A 21,011-nucleotide genomic window follows, 5' to 3' on the forward strand; every position below is an offset into this window, starting at 1 on the left:
TAACCATTTTAAAGTGAATAAATCAGTGACAGCACATTCGCAGTGTTGTGTAACCACCACCTCTATCTAGTTCCAAAATATTTTTATCATCCCACAGTAAAACCGCATACTTATTAAGCAGTAACTCCCGATTCTCTCTTTCCCCACCCTTGGCATTACCAATCAGTATTCTGTCTCCTTGGGCTTATCTATGCTGAATATGTCATATAAATGGCATCATGCAAAACAGAATCACACAATAAGCCTTTGTGTCTGGCTCCTCTGCATAGTATTTTCTAGGTTCTTCTATGCAGCATATATCAGTTCTTCATGCTCTTTATGGCTGAATAAAATTCCATTGTATGTACATAATGCAAGTTGTTTAGCCATTCAGCTATTGATGGACATTTGGACTGTTTCCACATTTTGACTGTTACGAATAGTGCTGCTGTGGACATGCATGTATGTATACTTGTTTGATTACATGTGTTCAGTTCTTTTGGGTACACCAAGAAATAGATTGTGGGGCCATGAGGTAATTTTATATATATATATATATGTATATATATATATATATATTTTTTTTGTCTTTTTGCTATTTCTTTGGGCCGCTTCTGCGGCATATGGAGGTTCCCAGGCTAGGGGTTGAATCGGAGCTGTAGCCACCGGCCTACGCCAGAGCCACAGCAACGCGGGATCCGAGCCGCGTCTGCAATCTACACCACAGCTCACGGCAACGCCTGATCGTTAACCCACTGAGCAAGGCCAGGGATTGAACCCGCAACCTCATGGTTCCTAGTCGGATTCGTTAACCACTGCGCCACGACGGGAACTCCTTATATTTAAATTTTGAGGAACCCCTACATCCTTTTGAAACTTTTCCTTAAGATTATAATAATGTTATTATTATAAATAAAAGTCAGATACAAGATGTATGTTAAATATTTTAGCGTCCCAATTAAATAAATTAAATTAAATTAAAGAGTGTTGGCATTTGGGGCTAGAGAATTCTGTTTTAGGTGCTGACTATTCAGCAGCATTTTTGGCTTATACCCAGTAGAAGATATCAGTGGCATCCCCCTAGTTGTGACAACTAATTATGTCTCAAGACATTGCCAAATGTTCTTGGGAGGCAAAATTGCCCCCCCCCCCACACACACACACGCACACTGAAAACCGCTGTTTTAAATGATTGACTGTAAACCTGAAGCAAATATGGCACTCAAGCAGAATGCCAAAGCAAAGTAAGGGCCTCTAGAAATGATATTCCTTACAAGTGTGCATACAGGAAATACTGTTTGTTTACTGCGTAATAATGTTAAGGGGTTTGCAGGTTTACAAATGTGTGATAACCAGAAAAAATTTATCATGAAATATTCATGTAATTTTCACATGTACCTTTAGTACCATAAATCCAGCTCATCTACAGAACTCCAAGAAATACAGCTTTCCACCTCAGTACACATTATACCAAATCACATTTATAGCATACCACATCACATAATTTTTAAAATGGCAACTAGAAGCAAGGTTTGCAAGATATTTTCTGATATGGTAATGTTTATTATTTCAAATTTAAGTTAAAAAAAATGAGGAATTTCTTATTTGGTTCAACAAAATAACAGAAAGCCAAGGGCTAATTTTCATTACTGACATAGAGTGAACCAAAATGAAAATTTTACATTTTCTATTAACAATCAAGGTTAGTTGTAGAATGAGAACTCTGAGTACATAACCATCCTTGCCATCAAAAAGTCATCAAGATCAGGACTGTTATGTTAATGGACCAGTTTTAGGCACAGACAGCATTGGTGTAGAATTCACAGCAGTTAGCAAGGGCTATAGCACTGAACTCTTTATCTTCCCAGGGACCAGAAAAAGAAGGAGGGTTGGTGCCATTCAGAAGAGTACTGAATGAAAAGCCAGAGATACAAAGTGGGTCAGAGAAAAACAATAAACAAGATGTATAAAAAAATTCTATCAAGCAGGTGAGAAAAAACTATTAATGAAATAATAATAAACAAGTAAATAGGACATTCATGGCGAAGCAAGCAATGTGTCTGCTTCTGTGCCTAATTCCTAATCACATACCTTTTGGGAATTACTTTTCCAGACATCTCTGCAGCAAAATTTATATCTTGTAATGCAGTTTAGAACTGAATCCCAGGAGTTCCCGTCATGGCGCAGCAGAAATGGAACCATGAGATTGCAGTTTCGATCGATGGTTCAGTGGATTAAGGATCCAGCATTGCCATGACCTGTAGTGTAGGTCGTAGACGCGGCTCGGATCTGGTATTGCTGTGGCTGTGGCATAGGCCAGCAGCTGTAACTCTGATTAGACCTCTAGGAACCTCCATATGCTGCAGGTGCAGCCCTAAAAAGACAGAAAAAAAAAAAAAAAAAGAACTGAATTCCAAAGCTACTTTCCTCTTTGGAAAGAAAAACAGCTCAGGTTTGCATATGACTGTCCGTTTGTTTCAGCTTTATTGTATAACTAACTGACAAATAAAATTGTAATATGTAGTGCATGTACAAGGTGATGATTTGACATATATATATATCGTGAAAAGATTCCCAACACTGAGTTAATTAACATATCCATCGCTTCACATTTTTACTTTTTTTTTTTTGGTAAGAACACTCTAAGTTCTACTCTCTTAGCAAAATTCGATTATATAATAATGCAGTATAATTAACTATAGTCACCAAGTTATACATTAGGTCACCTATTCATCTTATATCTGAAAGTTTGTACCAGCCTCTCCCCATTCCCCCACCCCTAGGCAACCACTGTTCTGAGTTCAATTTTTTTTTTTTTAGATTCTACATATAAGTGATACTATGCAGTATCTGTCTTTATCTGCCTTATTTCGCTTAGTGTAACTGTTCATCCATGTTATAAATACCAGGATTTCCTTCTTTTGTAAGGAGGAAAAACATTCCATTGTATACATATAGGAAGTATTCTTTATCTATTCATCTGTTAGTGGACATATAGATTGTCTCCATACCATGACTATTGTTAATAGTGCTGCCATGAACATTGGAGTACAGACAGTATTTTTGTTTCCTTTGGATATATACCCAGAAGTGGGATTGCTGGATCATATGGTCGTTGTGGTTTTTTTTTTTTAATGGCCACACCCATCGCATATAGAAGTTCCTGGGCCAGGGCACTTCCCACAGCTGGGACCTATGCTGCTGGATCCCTAATCCACAGTGCTGGGCCAGGGATCAAACCCGAGCCACCGCAGAGATAATGCCACATACCTAACCCACTGTGCCACAGTGGGAACTCCTGGTTGTTCTATTTTTAATTTCTTCAGTAAACTGCATAATGACTGTACCATTTTATATTTCTACTAACAGTATACAAGAGTTTCCTCTTCTCCACATCCTTTCCAGCATTTGTTATCACTTGTCTTTTTATGACAGCTATCCTAACTGGTATAAGGTTATATTTCATTGTTTTTATTTGTATTTCCTTCCTAATTAGTGATATTAAGCACCTTTTCATGTACCTGTTAGCTATTTAGATGTTTTCTTTGGAAATAATTCTTGTCTTATTCCTGGTCTTAGAGAGAAAAGTGTTCAGCATTTTGAACATGGAGTATGATGTTAGCTGTGGGCTTGTCATATATGGCCTTTATTACGTTGAGATACATTGCTTCTACATCCAGTTTGTTGAGAGTTTTATCATGAAAGGATGTTGAATTTTGTCAATATTTTTCTGCATCTATTGAAATGATCATATGATTTTTCCCCTTTATTTTTTTGAAGTGTATGTCACATCATTGATTTGTGTATGTTAAACTATCCTTGCATTCCAAGAAGGGATCATCTCACTTGATCAGGTGAATGAACTTTTCAATGTACTGTTAAATTTGGTTTGCTTAATTTTGTTGAAGATTTTTGCATCTATATTCAACAGGAACATTGGCCTGTAATTGTATTTTCTTATGGTGTCCCTGTCTGGCTTTGGTATCAAGGTAACTCTTGCCTTATAAAATGAATTTGGAAGTGTTCACTCATTTTATGTTTTTTAGAAGTCTGAGAAGATTGGTACTAATTCTTCTTTAACTGTTTGGTAGAATTCACCGGTGAACCCATCTAGTCCTGACCTTTTCTTTGTTGGGAGGTTTTTAATTACTGAATCAATATTCTTACTAGTAATCAGTCTGTTCAGATTTTCTATTTCTTCATGATTCTAGTTCAGTCGTATACTTTTAGGAATTTATCCATTTCTTATTATCATATTTGTTGGGATAAAACTTTTCATAGTAGTTTCTCAAAATCCTTAGTATTTCTGTGTTATCAATTGTAATATCTCCTTTCTCATTCTAACTTTGAGTCTTCTCTCTCTTATTCTTGGCTTAGCTAAAGGTTTGTCTATTTTGTTTATCTTTTAAAACTAACAGTTCATTTCCATTGATCTTTTCTATTGTCTTTTTTTGTCTCTTTCATTAGTTTCTGCTCTGATCTTTGTTATTTTCTTTATTCTACTAACTTTGGGCTTAGTTTGTTCTTTTTCTAATTCCTTGAGGTGTTAAATTAGGTTGTTTATTTGTGATCTTTTTTTCTTTATGTAAAATTCCCCTTTAGAACCACCTTTGCTGCATCTCATAAATTTGGGTATATTTTGTTTCCATTTTCATTTGTCTCAAGATATTTTTTCAAGTTTTTCCCCAGTTTTATTGAGCTATTACTGACTTATAACATCGTATAAGGTGTGCAACATGATTTGATATAGGTATATATTGTGAAATGATTACCACAATGTTTCATTAACATCCATCACCTCATATAGTTATGGATTTTTCCACTTGTGATGAGTAAAGTCTTTTTTAATTTCCCTTTTGATTTCTTTTTTGACTCATTATTCAGGAGCATCTTGTTTAATCTCTACATAAATGTGAATTTATCAGATATTTTATTATTGTGGTCAGAAATGATATTTGATATAATTTCAGTCTTTTTTGTGTTTATTTATTTACTTACTTATTTATTTTTCTTTTTGGCTGTGCCCAAGACATGTGGAAGTTCCCAGGGCCAGGGGCCAAACCTGTGCCACAGCAGCAACCCCAGACACGGCAGTGACAATGCCAAATTCTTAACCCATTGTGCCACCAGGGGACTTCTAATTTCAGTCTTTTAAAAAGTATTAAGACTTGCTTTGTGGCCTAACATATGATCTATAAGATAATTTCCACATGTACTTGAGAGGAAAGTGTATTCTGCTGCTGTTGCATGGCCTGTTCTATAAATGTTCTTAGGGCCATCTGGTCTAATATGTAGTTTAAGTCCAATATTTCCTTGTTGATTTTCTGCCTGGATGATCTATCCATTGTGGAAAGTGGAATGTTGAAGTTTTCTACTATTACTGTACTGCTATTTCTCTCTTCAGATCTGTTAATATTTGCTTTATATATTTAGGAGTGCTATGCTGGTTGCATAAAAATTTAGGGTTATCTTCTTGATAAATTGACCCATTTATCACTGTATAATGACTTTCTTGTTACTGTTTTTGGCTTAAGGTCTGTTTTGTCCAATATAAGTATAGCTACCTCTGCCTTTCTGAAAAACTCTTTCTCTATCCTTCAATTCTGAAGGACAGCTTTGCCAGGTAAAGTATTATTGGTTGGCAGTTTTTTCTTTTTAATATATCATCCCACTTTCCTCTGGGCTGTCAGGTTTTCGCAGGAAATTCTGTTGATGGTCTTATGAGGGTTCCCTTGTATATAACGAGTGGCTTTTCTCTTGCTGTCTTTAGAGTCCCTCTTTGTCTTTAACTTTTGACCATTTAATTATAATGTGCCTTAGTTTGAGTTTCTTCAGTGGCCCAAAGGGGAGAATTGCAGCCAGCACCTAGTTGCAGGCTGATTAGAAGCTGGACCCTCAGGCACCAGCTGGAAAGTATGCAGTCAAACCCCTTCCAGGGAAAAAGTGGGAGATGGACATTTGTGCCTGCTTCTTCTGCACTAAGCCTTGTGGGCAGGGTGGGGTGGGAGTTGGGGCAGGGGCAGGTAGGCACAGTGGAGCCTTAAAAGTTGAAGCACTAGATGTGCAGTGTAAACCTTTGCTTCTTAGGGAAAATCTTAGAGTTGAATGTTCCCTTCCATTTTATGGTGCTGTGCCAGGAGTGGGGTTTATGATAAGTCTGCATCTCAGCCCTTCCTACCCAATTCAGTGTGGGTGTTTTCTCAGTTGCAGGAGTCATTTAGCTAGTTTCTGGGTTTTTCTTGGCAGGGATTACTCTCTGAATAGCTGTACCTTTGGTGCATCCAAAGGAAGAGGGAAATTCAGGCCTCCTTTGTAGCCATCTTGGTCTCCAGTCACTCCAAACATAGTTAGTATGAATGAATTGGACCAAAACATGACCTCTTTCAGATTCTCAATACTGATGTTGCTCAATAGGGACTTTAGGCAAAAATCAGTGGCAGTTTTAAAGGCAGAAATGAGAGGAAAGAATATTCCATTCAGGAGTTCCCATTGTGGCACAGTAGAGACAAATCAACTAGTAAACTAGTATCCATGAGGATGTGGGTTCGATCCCTGGCCTCACTCAGTGGGTCAGGGATCCAGCATTGCCATGAGCTGTGGTGTAGGTTGCAGATGTGGTTTGGATCTCATGTTACTGTGGATATGGAGTAGGTCAGCAGTTGTAGATCTGCTTCGACCCCTAGCCTGGGAACTTCCATATGCCACAGGTTCAACCCTAAAATGAAAAAAAAAAAAAAAGAATATTCTGTTCATTTTTTAGTGAAGTTCAGTAATGTAGAGACAACTCATCATTAAACAAAAATTATCAATTTTCACTTTATTCATTTACTTTAGATTATACTTACAATGACATTCACTGAACTGCCACAAGAACATAGGAATCATAACTATGCCAGACCATGATCTATCCAGTTTAAAATTCATCTTTAATAGTACATCAAAAGAATTATTTTTTCAGAAGACGTTGGTTGCCTTCTCTGATGAAAACCTCCAAATACAGAAGGGTAATGTCTGTTAACTTGGCCTAGTAACCTATTAAGGAGCTAGTACCCAAACACCTGCCTATACAGTGAGTAGATTGATTAATGATCACTTCCAAATCTATCTCCAGTTCTTATTTCTCTCCTGAACCCCAGATCCAAATCAGCTTGTGAGTTTCCTCCCATTATGGGTCCACAGGCACTTCCAAGTCAACATATTCACCTGAATTAAGCCATAATCTTTCCTCTTTACTCCCATTCCTGGAACAAGTCCTCTTCCTCTCAGTGAATGAATAGCACCCCTTAGACCCACTTGCTTATTTCCCTGCCCTTCCCTTCAGTAACCAATCTTCTTGATTCTCCTTGGTCTAGTGCATCTTCTTCCTCACAACTACTATTAGCTCGCATCATCTCTTACCTGGAGTATTACAGCAGTGTGCTTCTTGGTCTCCCTGACATCCAAATGGTTACCAGCATGATCTTTTGAGAAAATATCTTATCATGCCAGTGTTCAGAATTCCATAAGTTAAAATCTAAATTCTGTAGCATTTAAGAATTCTAAATTCCTTTCAGCCTCATCTCTGGAACTCTTTTCAGTTACCCATATATCACTACTTACACATATCTTTTGCTTTTGCAGAAACACACATTCTATTTCCTCAAATCTTTCCTTTTGTGCGTCCTATGACTAGTTCTTTTAGCTTAAGGATATACTCTCCTTTTTTAATTTAAAAAAATTTTTATTATTATAACTATTCATATATATTTTTTTATTTTTTTTCTTTTTAGGGCTGCACCTGTGGCATATGGAGGTTCCCAGGCTAGGGATCGAATTGGAGCTGCAGATGCTGGCCTATGTCACAGCCACACACAGCAACTCGGGATCTGAGCCGAGTCTGTAACCTACACCACAGCTCACAGCAATGCCGGATCCTTAACGCACTGAGCAAGGCCAGGGATCAAACCTGCATCCTCATGGATCCTAGTTGTATTTGTTAACCATTGAGCCACAAAGGGAACTTCTCCTCTCCTTTTTTTGAAAACTGGATTCTTGGAGTTCCTGTTGTGGCACAGTGGAAATGAATCCAACTAGTATCTCTGAGGATGTGGGTTCAACCCTGGCCTCACTCATTGGGTCAGGGATCCGGCGTTGCCGTGAGCTGCGGTGTAGGTTGCAGACTCATCTCAGATCCTGAGTTGCTGTGTTTGGCTGTAATGTAGGCCGGCAGCTACAGCTGGGATTTGACCCTTAGCCTGGGAACGTTCAAATGCTGCAGGTGCAGCCCTAAAAGCAAAAATAAATAAATAAATAAATAAAAACTGGATTCTTTTAGTATTTTTTCCTTTATCTTTGATTCTCTATAGTTTGAAAAAGATATGCTTAATTATAGTTTTCTTGGCACCTCTTCTGCTTGGTATTCTCAGAGTTTCCTAGGTCTGTAGTTTGGTGTCTGATGTTAATTTGAGGAAATTCTCAGTCATTACTGTTTCCAACATTTCCTCTATTCTTCTCCTGGTATCCCCATTACATGTATGATACATCTTTTGTAGTTTTCCCAGGGTCCTTGAATATTCCATTCCGGTGGGTTTTTTTTTTTTTTTTTCCAGTCTTTATTCTCAGTTTTCAAGATTTCTATTGAGAAATTCTTTCCTCAGCTATGTCTATTCTACTAATAAGCTATCAAAGGCACTTTTCATTTTTCTTACAGTGTTTTTGGTTTTTGTTTTTTTGTTGGTTTTTGTTTGTTTGTTTTTGTTTTTGTTTTTTCGCTTTTTAGGGCTGCACTCAAAGCATATGGAGGTTCCCAGGCTCCGGTTGAATGAATCAGAGCTGTAGCCGCCAGCCCATGACACAGCCACAGCAATGTCAGATCCAAGCCACATCTGCAACCTACACCACAGCTCATGGCAATGCCAGATCCTTAACCCACTAAGCGAGGCCAGGGATCAAACCTGCATCCTCATGGATGCTAGTCAGATTCGTTTCCACTGAGCCACAACGGGAACTCCACAGTGTTTTTTGATCTGTAGCTTTTCTTTTGTTTTTTTCTGAGGATTCTTTTTTTTTTTTTTTCTTTTTTGTTTTAATGCCTGGCTAATTTTTTTTTTTTTTGTCTTTGTTGTTGTTGTTGTTGTTGCTATTTCTTGGGCCGCTCCCGTCAACCCACTGAGCAAGGGCAGGGACCGAACCCGCAACCTCATGGTTCCTAGTCGGATTCGTTAACCACTGCGCCACGACAGGAACTCCAAAGAAATCTTTTTTTTTTTTTTTGGTCTTTTTGCCTTTTCTGGGGCCAATCCCACGGCATATGAAGGTGCCCAGGCTAGGGGTCTAATCTGAGCTATAGCTGCCGGCCTACACCACAGCCACAGCAATGCAGGATCCGAGCCATGTCTTTGACCTACATCACAGCTCACGACAATGCCAGATCCTTGACCCACTGAGCAAGGCCAGGGATCGAACCTGCAACCTCATGGTTCCTAGTCAGATTTGTTAACCACTAAGCCACGACGGGAACTGAGGATTCTTATATCTCTGTTTACACTGTCCATCTATTCTTGCATGTTGTCTACTTTATCCACTAGAACCCTTGGTATATTAATCATAGTTGTTTAAAATTCCCAGTCTGATAATTCAAAATTGTTCTGCTATGTCTGGTTCTGATGCTTGCTTTGTCTTCTCAAAAAAAAAGTTGTTTTTGCCTTTTAGTGTGCCTTGTAAAATTTTTTCTTGATAACTGGACGTGATGTGTGCATAAAAGGAACTGCTATAAATAAGTCTTACTAATATGGTGGTGAGGGGTTGGGGTAGGGGAAGCATGCTCCAGTCCTAAGGTTAAGTCTCAGTCTTTTAGTGAGCCTGTACCTCTGGACTGTGAACTTCACAAGTGTTTCTCAGTTTATCCTCCCTCCTTGTGTGGGACAGGATGGCTAGAGTGGGCTGGAGTTGCATATTTCCTTTCTCCCAGATTAGGTAGGCTCTGATAATACCCCAGCAGGTTAGACTCTGATAAACTAGTTTCTCCTGAGGGTAGGCCTTGTTTTAAAAAAACAGAGGAACTCTAATTTGAAAACAGCTCATTTAACCCTGCCCTTGCTGGAAGCATGCAGAGATTTTTGTCTGATATTTACTGTGAAAAGCCTGGTCTAGCTCCTGGAGGTAAAACTCCCAGAAATGCAGTGTTGCCCCCTATGACTGGGTGCCCCAGTGTGTGTGTGTGTGTGTGTACTTTTTTTTTTTTTTTTTTTGCTTTCTAGGCCCCCACTTGTGGCATATGGAGGTTCCCAGGCTAGGGGTCTAATCAAAGCTACAGCTGCCAGCCACAGCCACAGCCATGCCAGATCCCAGCCACATCTGTGACCTACACCACAGCTCATGGCAACACCAGATTCTCAACCCACTGAGAGTGAGGCCAGAGATCGAACCTGCAGCCTCCTGGTTCCTAGTTAGTTTCGTTTCTGCTGCGCCATGACAGGAACGCTGGGTGCCCCAGAGTATTTAACATTCAGACATGTCCTTACTGAGACCTCAGCAACTACAGTTTCAGGTTTTCCTGCCCCAGCACAGGTTTCTGTGGCAGTTTCCACACACGAGTCTCTGCTCCAGTAAGCCATGACTCCTTGTATTTACATGTCTGTCTCTCCAGTCTTGGGCCAGTAATTTGTCCTGTGTCCTCAACGCTCTTAGAGAACCAAGAAGAGTTACTGATTTTTCAGATTGTTCAGTTTTTCTACTTATTATTAGAATAGAGTGGTAACTTATAAGCTGTTATATGTGGAACTAGAAAGCTATTCTAATAATATCCCAGAAATTGGTAACCAAGTTCATTTTTACATTATCTGCATGCATTACAATTTTATCAATTCAACTTTATCTTCTCTGTCTTCATTTCTGTCTGGAGAAGGCTGTAAGTTTTTAGCCACTTAGGACCATTGCTAAGTCTTCTCCTACAACCTGTCTATATTACAATCACAATGAACATATCACTTCTGATCAGGGATACCACTCTCCCTTACTTCTTCTCTTACCCCTCCACTTCTCAGTACCTCATCAACACAGGTAAAATCTGTCACTTGTCCATGCTAGAGCTAATAGTGTGTAGGCGTCTAACAAGAGAAAAGACCACAGATCTAGACCACCACAAACACCAATGTCCCTTCTTCTATGTCCATTCAACATCCTCAAGACCCTATTTCTCTCTACTCCCAGAAGATTCCTGAGTGGAGGAGAGCAGGGATCTTGGTGCTCACTCACCTTTGAAAGAGCTCTCTGCAGCACACATAGGTATCATAGGTTCTATTGGTGAAACTTGTGTTTAAGAAGGAGACACAGTCAGTTTCAGCTCCCCTGGGGACATAGAGGATTCCTGGATAAAGGAGACAGAGATGCTAAGGGGAAGATTTAACACATGCTCCCTAAGGCTCTTAATGCTTTGGGTATAAATTGAGAACATTACAGATTTGGTGCCTTTTCTAGGCATTTGTGAGATGAATGGTCAAATCAATATTTTGAGACCACACTGAGGCACTTACCTGCCACACAGGCACTAATAAGGGATACACAGGCCCCTGTGAAGAGGGCACTAACCACAACCTTGGACAAGTCACTCTTCCGGTGAGGTACCATTGATGCTGCAGACAACAAAACAACATTATTTGATCTCTTCCCCACCAAGCAACTGGATATATCCCACGAACTCCCATTTAGAAGAATGATGAGGATCAAAACACAGCAGATGAATAATATTCTTACCATCAACCACCAGCAACTGGCCAGTGGTACCCTAAGATGTGTGTATATATATTCTCCTGTGGGGTCACTAACTTAGACATTTCCAGGTCAAGTATTATGTATCTGACCCTAACTTCAGTGGTTCTATGAACATTCTTAAGATGTATCTGGAAAAAAAAAAAAAAAAAAAAAGGAGTTCCAATGTGGCACAGTGGAAATGACTCCGACTAGAAACCATGAGGTTGTAGGTTCAATCCCTGGCCTTGCTCAGTGGGTTAAAGATCTGACATTGCTGTGGCTGTGGTGTAGGCCAGCAGCTGTAGCTCCCATTCAACCCCTAGCCTGGGAAGCTCCATATGCCACAGGTGCGGCCCTAAAAAGCCAAAAAAAAAAAGATGTATATCAATCATACAAAGCCTTGGATTGCTCGCTAGTTGAAATCTGCACTCTTAAGCTGGGACCAGAATTAGATAGACTATTTTGAGCCAGAGAGATAAGAAGGGCAACAACATTCACCTAGGTCTTTGCCACATGATGCAAATCCCACTACTAGATGTCAATGTCACAGTCAAATGGTAATCAGGAATCAGAATTAGAACACAGACATGGGGTTAACAGGAGGGAAAAAGATAAACTGAAAGGAAATTGTTTCACCTTTAAGTTGTTCAATCAGCTACGGTAAATGAACTTAATGATTCTAGCCCAGAATATGAGTGCCATAAAAAATGGACATTTTGAGCTATATTTTTTCTCATACTTTATTTCTAACTTGGATATTCCAAATTCTTGGAATCTCACTAGTATTCTCTGTCCTTGCCCTCCAGGACAATTCTGCTTTCCTCATATTATTTCCTCCCACCATTACCATTCAGCAGTATCTTCAGCAGTCTAGATGTATCTGTGTATGCTTCAAATACTCACTCCTTCTCCTCCCACACCTGTGACTTGTAGCTTTTAACCCAACACTTCACACCATTCTCTCTATCTGCCTTAATGCTATTGCTTTTATTTGTCTTTTGATTCTTCATGCAGCAACAACTTCTGCAAAGTCAAATGGTGAGTAGCATAGTTTCAGAAAGTACCTTCACTACCGAATAAAAAACAAAATACCTTTACTTATATAGGCACTATGTTCATTGGCTGGCAAAATAAAAATAATATCATTATAATATTCCTGATGGGAAAATAAAAATAAAAATTGTCTTTGGGGCCTCCAATTGAAAAGAAAAAAAACAGAGGTTGAGATTGTAAATCCAGCTGGGTTCTGTGCACAGCCAGGTGGCAACATTGCCTTAACTCCAAATTAACCGCCATCTGACAGGCCCATTTCACATCAGCTTCTCTATCTGGTCTCAAATTGTATCTGGTCTCAAATTGTACTGAAGCCCAAGAATTTCCCATTAATAAGTTCTGGCATATTGGGTAATTGGGAAAATGAATTAACTCACTCAAGCCTCCAAGTGTGATGCCTATGGAACTAAGATTGGCAAATCCACAGAGTGAAAATGTTGTAATGATTTCAGCTCTCACCTAGGGAACATGAAAAATAAATAAGTAAATAAACTCAGTTCCACATATGCAGTGGTATAATCATGATAGAGTACTTAGAACCCCCAATCCTGTCCACACTACTCTAGGGAATCCAGAAAGGATGCTCAGAAAATAATAGCTCCCTGAGTTACTACAGGGGTAATGATATGGAAACCACCATGGGCCTCTTTACCCAACATTCTTCTTGTTGAAGCCTATGAATTAGGAGAAGGCCTAAGAATGAGGATGACTGAGAGGGAAAAGATAGAGGGAGAGAAAAAAGGAGCTCACTTTATAGCAACTTAAACTTGTAAATGAAGAAGGAGACCTTACAGCATCACACAGTGTCCTCCTTGGACTACCCCACTGTAAAGACCCAATAATCACATTCTAGAGAGAAACTGGGTCAGAGTGTGGGGAAGACCAGCACAGACTTCAAGGCAGCTTGGGCACCAACTAAGCAACTGTTACTCTGGCTTTGCCATCAGGCCTGGGACTGTGAAAAGGGATCGGGGGTATGAGACAAATTTCGTGTAACACTTTTTGTCTGCCCATACACTGTTTATGCTTTTCTAGATTGTCACTTACTGAAATCCACTGTTTTTCACCTCCAATCCACTCTTCCACTCCAGAGAGACGTTTGCTCTTATATTGAGACAGTTGCTGGTAGGCCACAAACTCATTTGTGAAGAACTTGATCCCCACCATCTCAGCCACCATTGGACAGTCTGCCCACTCCACACCCATCATGAAAACCACGGGCCTTAGGATATAGGAGCAGATGACCTGGATGAAGGAGAGAGCTATCCCAGGAAAAGAACAAATAACAGGCCAGGAGCCAACGACGTCTCTGGAGCCTTGACTCCGCCTCCTCCACCCTTCTCCCACCCATGCTCCCTTAGCTCCCTCTGGGTCAGTAGGACATGCACAGTTCTAGTTCAACACACCCTAGAGGGACAGCCCAACAAATGGACTCATTTACCTGAAAAGTGAGTCCCTGTATGTCTACCAGTTCCCCTAGCCAGGAGAGGGCAGCATTGATGAAGGCCAACACAGCCAAAAAGGCAATCAGGTTGGCTGCTACATTAGCAGCAAGGCCTATGGCATCTGTGGCTCCATTGCTGGCAGCTTCTAGAACATTCTTCTCCTTCCTGTGGTTATTGGGCATAAGGAAAGAATAATGGTGTCTGAAGTAATCTCAGCACCTCAGAGAAGAGACGTCCCACTGTCCCAGTAGTGCACAAGTGCAAGACCAGTTTGAGAGGTGACAGGGGTTCACAGTGAACCTTTTGGTGGAAATTACACTGCGGCAGTATCAGATTTAACTGCCATGAAATTGGACAGAGGATAATGGCATGCAGAAGACAGAGGTGGGGGGAGGGTTAAACAAAAGGAAAAAATCAGCATGGTTAGCTTGAGGCAGAGGTAGACAAGAGCAGATGAAATCATATTATTCCTTCTCCAGGAGACTTGAAGCCTCTGCCACCACAGTACCACTCTTGAATCTGCACCTGACCACACCATCTCCCAAAGTATATGCCTCATTGGACTCACCCTCGGGGCAATTTCACCCCCTCCTTATTCTTGAACTTGGACTCCTCCACTTCCGGATATACCAGCTTTGACAAAGCAAGAGCAGAAGGCGCAGCCATCACAGAGGCAGAAATCAAGGATGATGCGTCAATCTGCAAGGCCAGACTTAGGAATAAGTGTCTACTCAGGCTTGGGCTCTCCCAGGAGTGATCAAACAGACCATGCCTACCCCGAAGGATATGAAGGCTCCCAACACAGTGCCTGAAATGGTTGCAAACCCTCCAGTCATCACTGCATGGATCTCGGAGAGAGTCATGTCTCCCAGGTATGGACGGATGAGCAGCGGTGCTTCTGTCTTTAAACAAGGAGAAGAGAGTCAGATTCAAAACAGTGCAGATCCCCCACCCAGAGTGGCCGACCTGGCCCAGGCCACAGATCCCTCCCATGCGGGTGCCCTTCCAACACTGAACTCTGCTCTTGGGCTTCCCAGCATCTGGCTCACTCCCTCTGGCACTTAATCATATCCTGGCTGACACTGTTCTCATGGATTTTCATATGAGTTTGCCTCACCTATTTAAAATTCAGAATGCTATAGAAGAGAAATGGTTTTATTTCTTTTGTATATTCTCAGAGTCTAAAACTGTATACTTAATGAATGACTTTATGGAGTACAATGGACTACTGAGTAGATATTAATTGCTTTAAAAAGTGCTCATTAAATAAAATACAAATAGATGATTAAAGCCCAATATAGCTGAATTAAAAGAAGTAAATTTGTGAAAATGGTATGGAATTATGAAGGCCCAGCTATATAAACTATACCTAGCATTGATCTAAGTAATAATGATTATTTAATGAATGACAACTATGTGCCTAAAGGCATATGAGATGCTAGGGACATTTCTCTGAATAAGGCAAAGTTTCTACTCTTAGGACTTCACAGTCAAGCAAAGGAAACTAAACTGATTTTGGAGAATTTCAGCAAAATGTGCATGCTATGGAAGAAGTATACAAAAGTACTCTGAGAACATTTCAAATACAGTTAATAAGCTTAGGGCTTTAGGAGAGAAAGACCTCAATATGAATTTTTTGTCTAACAGGTCATCAGCACTAACACTGAGCTAATCAATCAGTAGCATATACTGAGTACCTACTCCATACAGACAAATGGATCAAACAAATATTTTGGGGAAGTGGGCTTTGGGGTTACCCCTAAGCAAGGCAAGCTATTGTCTCCTTAGAGACCCTAGGAAACAAAGGTCACAGGGAGAAACCAGAAAATGGAGGAGATATCTTATCCCCTGAATGGGGATAAGATTTAGACCAGGACATTTCCCTCAATTCTTGTGTAAGAAGTTGGATCTGTGGTTAAGGATGCCCCATGATGTGTACCTGGATGAGTATTATTAAGTATGAAAGCAAAAACAATGAGTTGAGCTTCCAAGTTTTCTTTCGTCAGAGTGATTGGCCACACAGTCTTCATTTATTTAACTTTTCAGAAGGAAAGCATGTGTTTTTCAACCTATTTTCTGCCATACTCTCTAGTCCCCCAAGAAAAAAAAAGATCATATGGGCTCAGGGTGCTTACCATACCCACAAAGATGTTTCCTGCCACAGCCAGGGTCTCTGTGGCAGTGGTGCCCAAGGTGATTTGCAAAAACCAGGCAATCTAAAGGGACGTAAACACCCAAAGCATTAACATCAGCAGGAATCTTGGAGAGTATCCAGCAAAGTCCCTCCTCCATTTTACTGGTAAGGAAACTAAGGCCTAGAAAAGTAAAGTGACAAGGCCAAGGCCACAGAGCAAATTACCAACAGAACCTGGACCAGAATTCAGGATTCTTGGCTTCCAGAAAAAGTAGATTAAAACTCAGTATGAGAGGTTCCTCAGAAAACTAGAACTAGAATTACCATATGATCTAGTAATCCAACCACTGAGAATATATCTGCACAAAACTGTAATTCAAAAAGATACATGCACTCCTATGTTCACAGCAGCACCATTCACAATAGCCAAGACATGGAAGCAACCTAAATGTCCAAAGACAGATGAATGGATTAAGAAGATGTGGTATATATATATACAATGGAATATTACTCAGCCATCAAAAAAGAACAAAATAATGCCATTTGCAGCAACATGGATACAACTAGAGATTCTCATAGTGAGTAGGTCAGAAAGAGAAAGACAAATACTAAGTGATATCACTTATAGGTGGAATTTAAAATATGGCATAAATGAACTTATCTACAAATAGAAACAGACTCACAGACATAGAGAACAGACTTGTGGCTGTTAAGGGGGAATAGGAGGAAGGGGGAAGGGAGTGGGATGGACTAGAAGTTTGGGGTTAGTTGATCAATGCAAACTATTACATTTATAAAAGATAAACAAGAGTTCCTATAGTGGCTCAGTAGGTTACAAACCCAATAGTATCCATGAGGACACAGGTTTGACCCCTGGCCTCTCTCAGTGGGTTAAGGATCTGACATTGCCACGAGCTGTGGTGTAGACTGCAGACGTGGCTCAGATCTGGTGTTGCTGTGACTGTGGTATAGGCCAGCAGCTGCAGCTCTGATTTGACCCCTAGCCTGGGAACTTCCATATGCCTCAGCTACAGCCCTAAAAAGCAAAACCCCCCCCCACACACACACACACACACACGCACACATGCATATGCATATGTATAAACAACAAGGTCCTACTGTATAGCATAGAGAATGGTATCCAATCTCCTGGGATATACCATGATGGAAAAGAATGCAAAAAAGCATATACATATACACATTTAAAACCAAGTCATTTTGCTGTACAGCAGAAATTGGCCCAACACTGTAAATCAACTATACTTTTTTTTTTTTTTTTTGCTTTTTAGGGCCGCACTTGTGGCACATGGAGGTTCCCAGGCAAGGGGTCAAATCGGAGCTACAGCTGCTGGCCTGTAACACAGCCACAGCAATGCAAGATCCGAGCCGCATCTGTGACCTACACCACAGCTTACAGCAATACTGGATCCTTAACACACTCAGGGAGGCCAGGGGTTGAACCCGCAACCTCATGGTTCCTAGTCAGATTCGTTCCCTCTTGGAACTCCAAAAATCAACTATACTTTAATTAAGAAAAGAAACAAAGCACAAAATGGCAGTCTAGCCCATTTTCTCTCCCTGCTCTGCCACTCAGCCTGCACGGGGCCTGGTCCTGAGTTTGTCTTTTCACATTGGTTCTAATGCTCTAGATCCAACACAGGAGCATTTTTCCAAAGTAAATGTCATCTTCATGTATCTTGACAGGTCACAAGATAAAGGCACACCTCCTCACTATGTGGGAGAATGACTCACCTTCTGAACTACCCACTGCACAAGGCCCAGGTAGTAAAGAATGGACATCACACATCCAAAGAAAAGGATGATTGGTAAAGCCTATAATGAGAATGAAAGGGCGAATGGTGAGATATTACACTGAATGTGCTCATGTATGCCATAATCGGACTGTTTGTTTTCAGGCCTCTAAGTTAAGTTAGCATCCCAAGTGCAGCTGATACAGTATAGATACTTAGTGGATATTTAAATACAAAGTAGTTTAGGAATAAATTTAAATGTATTGCAAATCTATCATGCCATCTGCACTAAGCCACTAGAAGATGTTTTTGAGCCTTGTTCTCCCTCCCCCATTTCATTCCAATTTCAGTATGACAATGATCAAAGGAGAAGAGATTGATGTTGCTTCATATAGTGATGGGATCAAACCCTCTTCCTAGGGTCAGGTTGGTGTACAGACTGGCTGACCTCTTGGACACACATCTTCATCGCTGATTTATCCTTCCCTTCTCCCCACAATGACCCTCATTCGTGTTCATGAAACAGACATGACCTGAAAAGCAAAGATATCCTTGACGAGTGTATCCCCAAACACAAAACTGGAGCCAGCCACAGTATAGTGGAGGAAAATCTGAAAGAAAAAAGAGAGAACAAGAGTAAGGTCAGGAAGGATGCAGGGAAGATAGGATCAGCCTCATGTATGATTAGGACCTACTTCTGCTACTGAGGTTGGCCTCCCTTTGACAGCATGGGGCGAGCTGTGTCCTATGAGCTACTCATTATGACAGAGGACTCGGCAGATCAGTTCTCTTTATTCATGTGTTAGTTAAACCCCCAAATACTGTATCCTTTCCCACAGATCTCCCCCCACCATCATTGACAAGATACAGCCCTGATTCCCTCATGCTTTCTCCCAGTCTCTTTTCTCCAAAGTTCAAAAAGAGCAGAGCCTTCATATTCAATTTATCATACCTGAATCTGATCTCCCAGCCACTGAAATGCATTGAATCCAGGATCAGTTCTGATGACCAAGATCCCAAAGACAAACTGAAGACCCAAGCCCCAAAGCACAGCCCTCCAGGACACCTGGGACAAGTAAGAACATGATTCAAATGTGAATTCTAAACCCAACTTTTTCATTATCTGGCTGGAGTTTTAAACATGGGTACATGTACTCTGGACCCAATCTAGGATTTTAAGAGTAAATCTGGGGTAAGATGGGTAAGGGGGCAGGGGGAAATAGGGCAGTAATATATAAAGAGCCACATGTGTCCGCATGGTTGGTTTTTTGTTTGTTTATTTGTTTGTTTTTGCTTTTCAGGGCTGAACCTGCAGCATATGGAAGTTCCCAGGCTAGGGATTGAATCAGAGCTTAACTGCTGACCTATGTCAGCCACAGCAATGCAGGATCTGAACCTGCTGAACATGTTTGTAACCTACACCACAGCTCACAGCAATGCCAGGTTCCCGACCCAGTGAGCAAAGCCAGGGATTGAACCTGAATCCTCATGGATACTAGTCAGATTTGTTTATGCTGCACCACAGCAGGCACTTTTATGTCCATATGATTTTTAAAAATTGGGAGTTCCCGTCGTGGCGCAGTGGTTAACGAATCCGATTAGGAACCATGAGGTTGCGGGTTCGGTCCCTGCACTTGCTCAGTGAGTTAACGATCCGGCGTTGCCATGAGCTGTGGTGTAGGTTGCAGACACGGCTCGGATCCCACGTTGCTGTGGCCCTGGCATAGGCCGGTGGCTACAGCTCCGATTGGACCACTAGCCTGGGAACCTCCATATGCTGCAGGAGCAGCCCAAGAAATAGCAAAAAGACAAAAAAAAAAAATTGGAGTTCCCATTGTGGTGCAGTGAAAATAGATAAGGATCCCACATTGCCATGAGCTGGGGTGTAGGGCACGATGAGGCTCAGATCCTGCGTTGCTGTGGCTGTGGCGTAGGCCAGCAGCTGTAGCTCTGATTAGACTCCTAGCCTGGGAACCGCCATATGCTGCAGGTGTGGCCCTAAAAAGAAAAAAAACTATGTCTCACATACAGACACACACACACACACACACATACACACACACACACACATATAAAAGCATCATAACCCAATACTTTAATATTACTATATATAATGCAAGCTGACTATTGTATTCTATTTTCTTTCTTTCCTCCTTTTTTTGGTTTGTTTTTTCTTTAATATTGGCCTAGGTGCACAAAATTGATATTGAGGCTTGCTAATGGATCACAATCTACAGTCTGAAAATAAGTGCTCTAGAGCCTCTGAGAACTTTAAACTTAGGAGTGAAAGTGTCAAAGGGGCAAATTCCAGAGACTGTTAAGAACTTAGTTCTACGTTCTTTGTAATCAATACTTGGCACATGTACTATGTAATAAACACATGGTCCTTGGCTACATATTACTAACCACCCTGAATACCCAAAACTTACCGCACTGTGGTGTTTGGAGCAGGCAAAGAGGATGAGGATGAACATGCAAATTCCTGCAAAGGAGATCAGCTGCTCCGGCCTTTGGGCTGTGTCTAGAGCCAACCACAAGATAAGACCAACCAAGGAGGCTCCTGCAAACACCCTGGAGAGTGAATAAATAAGAAATAAATAACCTTACCTTTAAAAAATAGAAATTCACAGCACGGGTAAATGAAACAACTCAACACATTAGACATAGAGACATATCTTTAGAATCATTCATCTGGTTGTTTCCCAGGAGCCACCTCTCCCCACCCAACTCTCTTACTCATGCAATTAAGCTGAAAGAGTCCAATCTGAGGACACAAATCTCATGATTTCCTTTTCCTCAAGTGTTCACACCAGTAACATATGATATAAAGACTTATTCTTTAAGATTGTTCTAATGCATAACCAAAATACTGAAAAGGAGGAAAAGTCGCCCATGGATCTCCACCCAATCTCCAACCAC

The 21,011-nt window shown here is 40.8% G+C and overlaps 1 protein-coding gene across 2 annotated transcripts in view; it reads right to left on the reverse strand.

The window, feature by feature from the left end:
* Positions 1 to 1,578: 1,578 nt before the first annotated feature.
* The window catches only part of SLC28A2 (solute carrier family 28 member 2), a 37,058-nt gene continuing 17,625 nt past the window's right edge, over positions 1,579 to 21,011 (reverse strand). The window contains exons 5-17 of one of the 2 annotated variants that reach the window (XM_047766455.1): positions 20,522 to 20,663; positions 19,045 to 19,158; positions 18,626 to 18,703; positions 18,094 to 18,174; positions 16,343 to 16,423; positions 14,984 to 15,109; positions 14,776 to 14,906; positions 14,204 to 14,372; positions 13,810 to 14,007; positions 13,140 to 13,221; positions 11,493 to 11,591; positions 11,215 to 11,326; positions 1,579 to 1,889 (exon numbers count right to left, since the gene is read on the reverse strand). In XM_047766455.1, the coding sequence (XP_047622411.1) occupies positions 1,772 to 1,889; positions 11,215 to 11,326; positions 11,493 to 11,591; positions 13,140 to 13,221; positions 13,810 to 14,007; positions 14,204 to 14,372; positions 14,776 to 14,906; positions 14,984 to 15,109; positions 16,343 to 16,423; positions 18,094 to 18,174; positions 18,626 to 18,703; positions 19,045 to 19,158; positions 20,522 to 20,663 (1,531 nt within the window). In that variant the 3' untranslated portion in view covers positions 1,579 to 1,771. Of the gene's footprint in view, positions 1,890 to 11,214; positions 11,327 to 11,492; positions 11,592 to 11,712; positions 11,859 to 13,139; positions 13,222 to 13,809; positions 14,008 to 14,203; positions 14,373 to 14,775; positions 14,907 to 14,983; positions 15,110 to 16,342; positions 16,424 to 18,093; positions 18,175 to 18,625; positions 18,704 to 19,044; positions 19,159 to 20,521; positions 20,664 to 21,011 lie in introns of those variants that run through there. The other variant, XR_007133102.1, reaches the window with a different exon arrangement.

This window comes from Phacochoerus africanus, chromosome 2 (genome assembly GCF_016906955.1).
Source record: "Phacochoerus africanus isolate WHEZ1 chromosome 2, ROS_Pafr_v1, whole genome shotgun sequence".
Lineage (NCBI taxonomy): Eukaryota > Metazoa > Chordata > Mammalia > Artiodactyla > Suidae > Phacochoerus > Phacochoerus africanus.